At 34.7% G+C, this 11,804-nt stretch overlaps 2 protein-coding genes across 2 annotated transcripts; both read left to right on the plus strand.

Moving 5' to 3' along the window:
- On the plus strand, positions 210 to 961 carry LOC18607074 (photosystem I reaction center subunit psaK, chloroplastic). The gene is made up of 3 exons (XM_018114668.1): positions 210 to 436; positions 534 to 614; positions 686 to 961. Exons 1-3 carry the CDS (start codon positions 356 to 358, stop codon positions 911 to 913), a joined length of 390 nt encoding a protein of 129 aa, XP_017970157.1. The 5' UTR covers positions 210 to 355; the 3' UTR covers positions 914 to 961.
- LOC18607075 (DNA damage-binding protein 1) lies at positions 2,676 to 11,112 on the plus strand. The gene is made up of 19 exons (XM_007041057.2): positions 2,676 to 2,974; positions 3,205 to 3,253; positions 3,406 to 3,465; positions 3,555 to 3,646; positions 4,195 to 4,246; positions 4,383 to 4,445; positions 4,555 to 4,604; positions 5,021 to 5,096; positions 5,496 to 5,705; positions 5,817 to 5,923; positions 6,078 to 6,186; positions 6,903 to 7,103; positions 7,201 to 7,416; positions 7,691 to 7,801; positions 8,075 to 8,350; positions 8,629 to 8,903; positions 9,447 to 9,795; positions 9,897 to 10,181; positions 10,328 to 11,112. The coding sequence occupies exons 1-19, from the start codon at positions 2,871 to 2,873 to the stop codon at positions 10,907 to 10,909; spliced, it is 3,267 nt and encodes a 1,088-aa protein (XP_007041119.1). The 5' UTR covers positions 2,676 to 2,870; the 3' UTR covers positions 10,910 to 11,112.

Raw genomic sequence — 11,804 nt, forward strand, 5'->3', positions numbered from 1 at the left:
AAATGAAAGAGAATTGTAGAAAAATGACATCTTTTAAATCTTAACTATTTTAACTGTAGCAGTTCCAGCTCAGCATATACGCAAAACCATCAATCTTTAAGAAAAGGAAAAACTGCAACCTTATCCAAGTGAGAAGGAACCCAATGGAGCACTGCCAAGTCATCGACAAGTATCAAAGTGTATCCAATTCTGGCTTTCTAAAGCCACAAATTGCTCATGTGGCTCCAAGGGTCTGCTAGGTTTATGTTCTCTTTTAAACCCAAAGTGAAAAGAAAAAATCATCGAAGTGTCAAACTAGAAACAGAGGGAGAGAAACTGCTTTTGATTATCATTTCTTCTGCTTTGAGATTAGCAAATGGCAGCCACTGCAATGACCACTCTCCCTCAGTTCAGTGGGCTAAGACCCAGAATTTCTGCAGCTCCAGTTAGGAGCCTGGTTAGTGATTCTTTCAACTTGGTCTTTCTGGTTTTGTAGGTTTAGTATGAACTTTCAGTTCATAAGTCTTGCTAGTTTAATTGTGTGGAAAACGCAGGCAGCGGTTCAGCCAATGAGGCGCAAGGGGAAGGGAGCTTTGGGTGCTCGCTGTGGTTACATTGGTTCTCCCACAAATTTGGTGAGGATTTCATTGATTGTTTTCAGATCTTTTTAGTTCTTGATTGACTGATATTTGGGGTGTTGGGACAGATAATGGTGACAACAACAAGCCTTATGCTCTTTGCTGGGAGATTTGGGTTGGCTCCCTCAGCAAACAGGAAGGCCACTGCTGGGCTGAAGCTCGAAGCAAGGGACTCCGGGTTGCAGACTGGTGACCCTGCTGGTTTTACTCTCGCAGACACCTTGGCTTGTGGCTCTGTTGGCCACATTATTGGTGTTGGGATTGTTCTAGGCCTTAAGAACATTGGTGCTCTGTAAAAATTTAAAAATAAAATAAAATTTAAGCACTGTTCTTTTTTATTTGAACCAAGCTTCTCGATTTTATTTTACTGATATTTTTTTCATAATTTTACATTACTATCTCCTCACAGCCTCGAGCCACAACAATTTGAACAAGCAATTAAGAATCTCGATGATCATAAGCAAATTCAGCTTGCTTCTTACATGCATTGGTTTCGTGATGGTCATGTTGAAGAAAAAAGAAAATTTAAAAAAAATAAAAGAAAATTGGAAGAGAAAGTAAACATGGGCTTCCAATTAAATCAGCCTACATCTTTTTGGTCTCTTGGGCCAATTGCCCATTAGGCATCGGAGCTTTTGGATCGAGTTTGAGTTTTTTGTTTTTAAATAATTAAATAAAATATAAAATTTAAATTCAAATTAAATACATTAAAAGACTAAATTAAAATTTTAAGAAGTTTAAATATATATATTGAAAAATAGAAATAAATTTTTTGACGTTTAATAAGCAGTGATATAATTATGTATATAAAAAATACTTTTAATTAATTTTTTATATATATTATTGATATCTTTATTGAATATGATTAATTTATTAATTTTATTTTTAAAATTAATTTTACTGAATATTTAAAATAACAAAACTTTTCGAATTCCATCTAAAAAATTTATTTAAATTTTGTCTCAAATTTCAACTATGAAATGTTATAAACTCACATTTTAAACTTAAAAAATACATCCGATAAGTGATGAAAAATCTATATTTATACAATTAATATATGTAAAAGGGAAGGACTTTTACATTAGTTTGAGTTTATCTTGACTCTTATATGTTTTATGGATCTCACGTAAGTAAAAATCTAAAGTCTACTCTTATACCATTTGTCATAAGTCCATATATTAAATTTAAAAAATATATCTAATTGATTATGAAAAGCTTATATTTATATACTTAAAACTCACTTCATCTTAAAATTCATGACACAAAGTACGGACCCTATTATGCAAATATCTCAATCTTAACTCTTAAATAGATAAGAGTTGATACATCTAAATCAATATTTAAGAACAAGTCAATCAATTTGAAAAAAAAATTAAAAGAAAAAATATTTTAAATACTATATTTGGAAATTGAAATTACTAGTAATTTAATTATTTGTTTTAACATATGTTATCTAATTTAACAATTAAAAGACCATAACGGATGAATATGTATTAGTGTATTTTCTCTTTCTGTTCTTAAATGTATGTTTATTTTTAAATTTTATAAAAATTAAGATAAAAATTTTGATTTTGATATGTTTTATATTAAAATTTAAATTTTTTATAATAAAAATAATATAAAATATTAATATTTTAAAAATGTTAATTTTTAANAGAATATCAAGAATTTAAAATACAAAAAACTTCATTTTTTATAATATAAAATATATTAACAATTGAATTATGGAAAAACTTTTTAATAATATAAAATATTAAAAAAACTTTTTAATATAAAAATTTTAATATAAAAACTTTTTAATTATGGAAAAACTTTTTAAAAATTTTAAATTTTTTTAATAATATAAATATTAAAAAACTTTTTAATATGAAAAGGTAAATAATTATTTGAAAAGTAAATTTATAATATAAAAATATTAAATATTAAATATCTAAATAGGAAAAAAAACTTTTGAACATTTCAAATAAGAAAATAAATAAATAAAATAGTAAAAGAGTATTTTTTTTAAAAATAATTAAATCTAAAAATGAAAAAAAAAAAAAAAAGGTGTGGTGCTACTAGAAACGAAGGGAAGCCATGACGTGTTACCTAAATACCGGCTGTCTGCAACACCAGCGCCACTGTAACAGCGAAGCGAAGTCGCTAGAGGAAGAAAGCTGAGCTTCGCAACCTTTCCAGAAGCAAAGCCAGTTGCGACAGACTTACCCTAGGGCTTCCCCCCCTTTCAACCAGAGATCTGCCGGAAGAGGAAAAATGAGTGTATGGAACTACGTGGTGACGGCGCACAAGCCTACCAACGTTACTCACTCTTGCGTCGGCAACTTCACCAGCCCTCAAGAGCTCAATCTCATCATTGCGTATGTCTGCTTTCCGGGCCCCCTCTCTTTCTTTTTTCCATTCTGATTATAATTTCTTTGCCCTAATTTTCACTTCTTGAATTTTTTTCCTTATTTGTTTATTTTTCGATAATACAAGAGCTAGGGTTTTAACGTAGCTGTGCAATTTCGGTTTTTATTGATTAATAGCGAGGAATTTGAGTCCAGCAACTTATAATTACTAATTCGATTAAGTATTCTTCTGCTTGCAGGAAATGTACTCGGATTGAAATCCATTTGCTTACTCCTCAAGGATTGCAGGTGTCTAGTTTAATTTCTGGTTGGAGATGAAATAAAATATGAAAATTAGTGGCTTTTCATATTTCTTTTCACTGCACAATTAGAAATGGTTTTTTTTGTCTTTCCTGGTTAGGAAAAAATAAATTTTGAGAATTGCATTTTTCATGTTTCAGCCGATGTTAGATGTGCCAATATATGGAAGAATTGCAACACTTGAACTTTTCCGTCCACACGTGAGTAAATATCTTTGTTATTCTAAATATTCTTTCAGAGTCGAGCCGGATAATATTTAATTTAATATAAGTTGTGCATTTTGTAACAGGGTGAAGCTCAGGATTTTCTATTTATTGCAACAGAGCGATACAAGTTCTGTGTTCTTCAATGGGATGCTGAGACATCCGAGCTTATTACAAGGTTTGAAAAAGAAAAAATATATGTTTTACTTATTTATTTTCGTATGGTTCATTTTCTCATCCTTAAACTAGTCAGACTTTATGTGTGCATACTTTATGTTATAGCACTCAGTTTGCCTTGAACAATTAGTTTTGGCATCTAACTCACATCGGTTTCTCTCGTGGGACTATTGTTTTTGTTTGTTTTTATTTCCCTAAATTTAGGTATGATTTTTCTTGGTGGTTCTAATCACAAACAACATCACATCTGTTTATGAAGTTAGACAGAGGTGATCTGTACTGTGTATGAAGCCGTGGGGAATTTATCTCATCTGTCTGCTGTGTGATTCTTGTTAAATTACTATTTTTGTTAAAAAAGAGGAAAAGGTGGAAGACAACAGTGGTCCATCTTCTTTCTTAGATTGTCTATTGTGGTCGTTCTTTTCTCCAAAGTCTTCTTCTGTTGATGCAATTTGGGCGATGATGATGTCTATAAGAATTTGTGGGGTGTGTTTCTGATTTTCTTTGAGCAACATTCTTTGAGCTAAGATCATAGGCTGTTACCTGCAGAGCAATGGGGGATGTTTCAGACCGTATTGGTCGACCCACAGACAATGGACAGGTAATTATTGTTTATTTCAAAGTGATTCTTGTGGTGGGTACAAATGTTTCTCAACAATGCAAAGTTTATTTTTTGTTGCATCCTTCAGCAAAATTCTTTTCATTGACTCCTTCCCCCTTCTTTCCATTTTCTACAGATTGGCATAATAGATCCTGATTGTAGGTTAATTGGACTCCATCTATATGATGGGCTTTTTAAGGTATGCACACTTGGTGTGGCAAATTCCTACTTCAAGTCTATATAATTTGTTGTTTATTATTCTCATTTCTTGAGACAGTTGTACATCATATTTTTTGTGGTTTTCTCAGGTTATTCCTTTTGATAATAAAGGGCAACTCAAAGAAGCATTTAATATAAGGTATTCTTCTTCTTCTTCTTCTGTTTTTCTTTTCTCCAGTCATTCTGATCAATACAAGGTTCTTTTTTAGTAAGTAAAGAGATTGGTTATGATCCTAACCAAGAGTGAATAGTAGATGCTGGATGAACCACAGTTTTGGTAAACCCTAAATTTAATTTTTCTTACATACTGCTTCACTTTTGTTGCAATAAACTGTTTATCATAGATTAAATGCTGCAGTAGCTCAAATTAGTTTTGGGCCATGGCTTGTATTTCAATGAGCATCTGATTGTTTCTTTATATTACCTCTTTCTGTGCTGTCAATAAATCTTTTAACTGATCAAAACAAAGTTATTATGTTCAATTAAGAGCATTAGATATTCATTTAAATTGGTGTCCTTGATTTTATTTCCGTATGACTGCTATTTGTTTTTCAGGCTTGAGGAACTTCAAGTTTTGGACATCAAGTTTCTATATGGTTGCTCAAAGCCTACAATCGTAGTTTTATACCAGGTCCCAATTTTCTTTCTAAATGCATATCTTTATTCTAGATTTGTGCATTATCTCTTTTTTTCTTTCTTTTTTTAACATTTTCCAAGTTTAGGCACAAAACTTCTAAATTTTATTGCCTTGAGCTAAGACTTTTTTAAGTAATCTGAACTTAGTTAAAAATAATAAAAGGAAATAGTAGTAACTGGTGCTTGAATTTTACAATACAGAAGTAATTTGATTGAGTTTTTGCCTGTTATTAAGCTCGAGTCAATAGGATATTGTCATTTTGTTAGCTGTATTTGTTGGTAATGGTCTAGTTCTCTTGCATTTATTTCATGGATTGTATTTTATCATGTAAACAACACAGATACACTGGGATAATTGTTTCTGTTGCCTTTTATTTTGTGCTCTTACATACAGGACAATAAAGATGCACGTCACGTTAAAACATATGAGGTTGCTCTAAAGGAGAAGGACTTTGTCGAGGGACCATGGTCCCAAAACAATCTTGACAATGGAGCTGATTTGCTCATACCTGTACCCCCACCTCTCTGTGGTGTCCTTATTATTGGAGAAGAAACAATTGTCTATTGCAGTGCGAATGCATTCAAAGCAATCCCAATCAGACCTGTAGGTCACCTATGGACTTACTGCTTAATTTTTATAAGTTCTCTAAAGGATCTTCACAGTAATTCCTTGTAGATTTGACATTTCTTGCTGATATTTGATGTGTACTTCTAGTCAATTACAAAAGCCTATGGAAGAGTTGATGCTGATGGCTCTAGGTATTTGCTTGGCGATCATGCTGGCCTTCTTCACCTGCTTGTCATAACCCATGAGAAAGAAAAGTGAGTGAGCTTTCATTCTTCTTTTTAAATGTTTGTTATTGAACAGTAGAAGATATTTTGTGATTGAAAGAACATATCAAAGCTTGGTTTGGTTCTAGACAGGGTGCATTACTGGGGCATTCTTAAGAATATGTTATTCATGTGCATCTTGCAGGGTTACTGGGCTCAAAATCGAACTCTTGGGGGAAACTTCCATTGCATCGACAATATCATATCTTGATAACGCATTTGTCTATATTGGCTCAAGTTATGGAGATTCACAGGTATGGTAGACATGAATATTACTTTTGACTTTTTTGTCCTATAAAGCTATCTCATGATACATTTATTATCTCTGAACTTTTTGAGTTCGATTTTATACTGTTTTCCCAAGCTACATGAATGAAATAACTTATATGTTCTGAGTGTGACCTTAGTTCAATTAAGTGCAAACTACTTTCCAGTTAGTTTATGCTCTATGCGCTATTACCATTACAACATGATTCAATATAATTACCAAAAATAAACTGAGGGGTAAAGAAGGGGTCACAAGTTGATAATTATATGGAGTACTCTACTCTCAAATCAGAAGGGTTGATGTAATTGAAAAAAGTGAGGTTTTTAGGGAGTTATGATACTCATGCTCAACTCCAAACTTTCTCCCCCCTCCCTTATGGAAAACTCCCAAACAAATTAGAAAGAAAAAACCCTTTACTCTCTTTCGATCTACTCTTCTACTCTCCCTCTATCCAAACTCACTGTAAGAGTAATATTCCTCTCAATTGAAGAACACTTTCCAATGCCCCAAGGATGTTTTCTTATGTTGGCCTCTTCTGGACCTGCTTGATACGATACAGATGTGAGTGAAGTGTCATATGTGATCACATACTTGTATGTAAATATTTAATGACTAGGCTGCCTGACCCATGCTTTTCACCTCGTCATCATTATAATGTCATTTGTGATAATGTATTGACATTCTGTTATGGAATCAATGCAGCTGATAAAGTTAAATCTACAACCTGATGCAAAAGGTTCATATGTAGAAGTTTTGGAGAGGTATGTCAATTTGGGGCCTATTGTTGACTTTTGTGTGGTTGACCTTGAGAGGCAAGGGCAGGGTCAAGTTGTAACTTGCTCTGGAGCTTATAAGGATGGTTCCCTTCGCATAGTTCGAAATGGAATAGGAATCAATGAACAGGTCCATCTTGTGTTTTAAGGAATTTCTTTACGCTTAATAAAGTTAACCTTTTTATATTCACATAAGTTACATGTTGTTACTGTTATGCATGTTATAGGCCTCAGTAGAACTTCAAGGTATCAAAGGAATGTGGTCATTGAGATCCTCTACAGATGATCCATTTGACACGTTCCTGGTTGTTAGTTTTATTAGTGAGACGCGTATTTTGGCAATGAATCTTGAGGATGAGTTGGAAGAAACAGAGATTGAGGGATTTAATTCTCAAGTGCAGACATTGTTCTGCCATGATGCTGTTTACAATCAACTTGTACAGGTGAGAGTTTTTGCCATCAAGTTGGCAGCAATCATTGCATGAGCATACAGTAGGTGAAGTTTATTTGTGTAACGTTGCTGTTTTCATTTAAGCCAGTGTTAGCATCTACATACTCTAGCTTTTCTTTTTTGTAGTTTTACTTGCCCTGCGAATAGAGTTTTATTAGATGATCACTAGCTCATATGATTTGCCTGTTGATAGTAAGAGCAAGCAATATGTTTATGACAAAAAAATATTATATGTACTTCATGCCAACTGATGAGCATCATGGCAGGTCACTTCAAGCTCTGTAAGGCTTGTGAGTTCAATATCTAGAGAGCTACGGCATGAATGGAATGCTCCACCTGGGTATTCAGTCAATGTTGCCACTGCTAATGCCACCCAGGTACCTTTTCCTATCCCTTTCTAAAATGTCGAGACTGGCAGTTTTGTTTGTATGTAGGTTTCAAAACATGTTTATACAAACAAATGCCTTTTTCCTATCTTTTTCTAATGATAATAATCTTTCCTATTTCTTTCCAATGATAATTTTGTCCTTTTTTGAGATGGTTTTGCAATGGAAAAGCTTGATGTAAATCTTCTTCTGCCTTTCTACTCTTCACAAATGCCTTTTATATAAGGGACTTCTAGTTAAGTCTTTGCATTGTTTGTATTACAGGTTTTACTCGCAACAGGGGGTGGTCATTTGGTTTATTTGGAAATTGGTGATGGCACATTGACACAAGTAAAACATGTGCAGCTGGAGTATGAAATCTCATGTCTTGACATTAACCCCATCGGTGAGAACTCTAACTACAGTCAGCTGGCTGCAGTTGGAATGTGGACAGATATAAGTGTGAGGATATTTTCACTCCCTGACCTGAATCTCATCACAAAGGAGCAATTGGGAGGAGAGATTATTCCTCGTTCTGTTCTTCTTTGCTCCTTTGAAGGGGTATGAGTTTATTTGATGTTTCTTCAGCTTTAATCTTATCTCACTGATTTATTTAGCTTCTCTTATGATGTGTGTGATATTGCTAAGTGTTTTAATGTTGGCCTAGCTGCAAAGCAATACATTGATTATTCATCTCAAACTTGTATAATAAGAGCACTGCAGTTAAGACCGTGCTGGCCATGTGGAACTATGATATTTGGCATTTGTCTTTCTGTGTTCTTGATTAGTTAACTATGTTGTCATACCTATGTTTAAAAGTCTTTTTGTTCCTTTTGCAGATCTCTTACTTGTTGTGTGCCCTTGGAGATGGTCATCTTCTAAATTTTCAATTGAACATGAGTAGTGGTGAGTTAACAGATAGGAAAAAGGTTTCTCTTGGGACCCAGCCCATAACGCTTCGTACTTTCTCCTCTAAGAATACCACCCATGTATTTGCCGCATCTGATAGGCCAACTGTCATTTATAGTAGTAACAAGAAACTACTCTACAGCAATGTCAATCTGAAGGAAGTCAGTCATATGTGCCCTTTTAACTCTGCTGCTTTTCCAGATAGGTATGCTTCTCCTATTCTTTTTCGTAGATCTGTTTTTTCTAACTTGAAAGGAAAATATTTCTCTCGTTATATTGGTTCATTTGAAGTTCTGTCTATCCTTAGACCAAGTTATTTTTTCCCATAATTCAGAAGGTTTTGCATGCAAAATTAAGCTTTGCTGCGGTGCATATGACAGAGGCTAACAGACTAATATTATTAATCTGAAATTTGGTGCTCAGAAGTGGCTTAATTTACATTGTTTGATCATACTGCATAGTTTCTCTCAGTATTGAGGTAAACTTGTATATGAAACATGTGTGTAGCATTTATTATTCATAATATGTAATACCTTCTGCTTCTGCAATTCTTTGCTATGTAATACTAGCTCCAGTCTGAAGTAACCTATTGAAGGTCAATTTCTGTAGTATTAGTGCTCTAATGACCAGATACTAGCATTGATTGGTTTGGAAGTTTAGTGCTGGCAAATAAGCTTTTTACTATTTAGAGTTCTTTCTTAAAGACATACTTGGGTTAGGAGTACTTATTACTGTCTTTTTTCACCAGCCTTGCCATTGCGAAAGAAGGTGAACTTACTATTGGCACTATTGATGATATCCAGAAGCTTCACATTCGCTCTATCCCACTTGGGGAGCATGCTCGTCGCATCTGCCATCAGGAACAGTCTCGGACCTTTGCAATATGTAGTTTGAAAAACCAGCCTAGTGCTGACGAATCTGAAATGCATTTTATCCGCCTGTTAGATGATCAAACCTTTGAGTTCATTTCGACCTACCCTCTTGATACTTTTGAGTATGGTTGCTCCATACTGAGCTGTTCATTCTCAGATGATCCTAATGTATATTATTGTGTGGGGACTGCATATGTTTTGCCAGAAGAAAATGAGCCGACTAAGGTGTCATTTCATTCTTGTTTTTTACTCTTTTTAGTTTTTGTTTTTAAATCAAAGGCTTTTATATGAAAATTTCTAATTTCAATGTTTAACTTTCTTCACAGGGCCGTATATTGGTTTTCATTGTTGAAGATGGGAAGTTACAGCTTATTGCCGAAAAGGAAACTAAGGGGGCAGTTTACTCTCTAAGTGCTTTCAACGGCAAACTACTGGCTGCTATTAATCAAAAAATCCAGCTGTACAAGTGGATGCTTCGGGAGGATGGCACCCGGGAACTGCAATCTGAATGCGGACATCATGGCCACATACTTGCCCTCTATGTACAAACTCGTGGGGATTTCATTGTTGTTGGTGATCTGATGAAATCAATATCCTTGTTAATCTACAAAGTAATTAGGCTTCCGAAACACTCTGCTAAGCCTTCACTTGCAATCATGCTTATTTTCTGTTTGTGTGCATTTCTTGGCTTCATTGCCAGTGATTTAGATGTCAAACAACTTCTGTTCTTACTAATTGGTGCACAATTTGATTACAGCATGAGGAAGGTGCAATTGAGGAACGAGCCCGTGACTATAATGCTAACTGGATGTCAGCTGTTGAGATTCTTGATGATGACATCTATCTTGGTGCTGAAAACAACTTCAACCTCTTCACAGTTCGGAAGAACAGTGAAGGGGCCACTGATGAGGAACGGGGCCGTCTTGAGGTGGTTGGTGAGTACCACCTTGGGGAATTTGTCAACCGATTCTGTCATGGTTCCCTTGTTATGCGATTGCCAGATTCTGATGTAGGCCAGATTCCAACTGTTATTTTTGGCACCGTTAACGGTGTCATCGGTGTCATTGCTTCACTTCCTCATGAGCAGTATGCCTTTTTGGAGAAGCTCCAATCGAACTTAAGAAAGGTAATAAAGGGTGTTGGAGGGCTGAGCCATGAACAATGGAGATCATTCAACAACGAGAAGAAAACTGTGGAAGCCAAAAACTTTCTGGATGGTGATTTGATCGAATCATTCCTTGATCTGAGCCGTGGTAAGATGGAGGAGATTTCCAAGGCGATGAGTGTTTCAGTGGAGGAGCTTTCCAAGAGAGTTGAGGAACTGACGAGGTTGCACTGATAGGTTGTTGAATTTAATTTTTTATTCTTTGTTTGGCCTTGTTTAGAGACCCTTTTTATTGGCATGCGTAGAAGAAGATTTGCATTTTCTTTGAAAACTGAGATGCATCTGTATTATAATTTTATCATCTCGTTGTTCATATGACATTTCTTTTGCCCTTGATGACCACTCCCATAGCTATTGATTTGGCAGTTCTCAAGGAATTCCATCTCTTTGGCTCTGTTCTGAAGTTCTCTACATCCGAAGTCCGATCATCTTTGTATTCCTGTAACTTCATACTTTTTATTTTGTTGTGGAGAGTTTTATCTTGATATTTAGCCTTGCCACGGGATTATTAACCTCTTCTGGAAGAGTTAAATCTTTTTTGTTCGATTTTTAAAACGTTGGACGTAGACTGTTTTGATATCATTTACGTTTATAATTTTTTTTAAGATCTTTTTATCTATTTAATATCTGATGTGAAATTGAAATATTCTATTTACATGTTAAAAAAAAAAAAAAAAGCGTACCGAAATTCTTTCGCCGTTATTGCAACGAATTTCAAATTGAAAAATGTTAAAAGAGGTTCTTCTATGAAGAAAATGTAAAGAGTTTGATGTCCGGTTTTCGTCTGCCTTGGCACGTTATATTCTCAAGGCACGCATGCACCATTAGAGGTAGTCTCAAAACAGGCTTGCTTGTCCTTCAAATGTTTGAAAACTACTTCCTTCGCAGAAACAGATGCAGTAACAAAGTAGAAGAGAAAGACAACTCGATCACTGCGTACTATCAAAATTATCTCGAATCTGTTTTTTCTTAGTCAGTTTGTCACAGGCAGCATTGCAGAGCGGTTGAAGTATGCTACACCTTCCATCAAACCAACCATAGATAATCGAAAAGGGTGAACACCAACAAG

Source organism: Theobroma cacao, chromosome 2, assembly GCF_000208745.1.
Source record: "Theobroma cacao cultivar B97-61/B2 chromosome 2, Criollo_cocoa_genome_V2, whole genome shotgun sequence".
NCBI classification, from domain to species: Eukaryota; Viridiplantae; Streptophyta; class Magnoliopsida; order Malvales; family Malvaceae; genus Theobroma; species Theobroma cacao.

What these genes read in the sequence shown, in the direction of transcription:
- LOC18607074 (XM_018114668.1), top strand. Translation starts at nt 356, where the DNA reads ATGGCAGCCACTGCAATGACCACTCTCCCTCAGTTCAGTGGGCTAAGA. An exon ending in CAGCTCCAGTTAGGAGCCTG is followed by an intron (nt 437 to 533) that starts GTTAGTGATTCT and finishes TGGAAAACGCAG; the next exon opens with GCAGCGGTTCAGCCAATGAG. An exon ending in TTGGTTCTCCCACAAATTTG is followed by an intron (nt 615 to 685) that starts GTGAGGATTTCA and finishes GTGTTGGGACAG; the next exon opens with ATAATGGTGACAACAACAAG.
- LOC18607075 (XM_007041057.2), top strand. Translation starts at nt 2,871, where the DNA reads ATGAGTGTATGGAACTACGTGGTGACGGCGCACAAGCCTACCAACGTT. An exon ending in ACATCCGAGCTTATTACAAG is followed by an intron (nt 3,647 to 4,194) that starts GTTTGAAAAAGA and finishes TGTTACCTGCAG; the next exon opens with AGCAATGGGGGATGTTTCAG. An exon ending in ATAACCCATGAGAAAGAAAA is followed by an intron (nt 5,924 to 6,077) that starts GTGAGTGAGCTT and finishes TGCATCTTGCAG; the next exon opens with GGTTACTGGGCTCAAAATCG.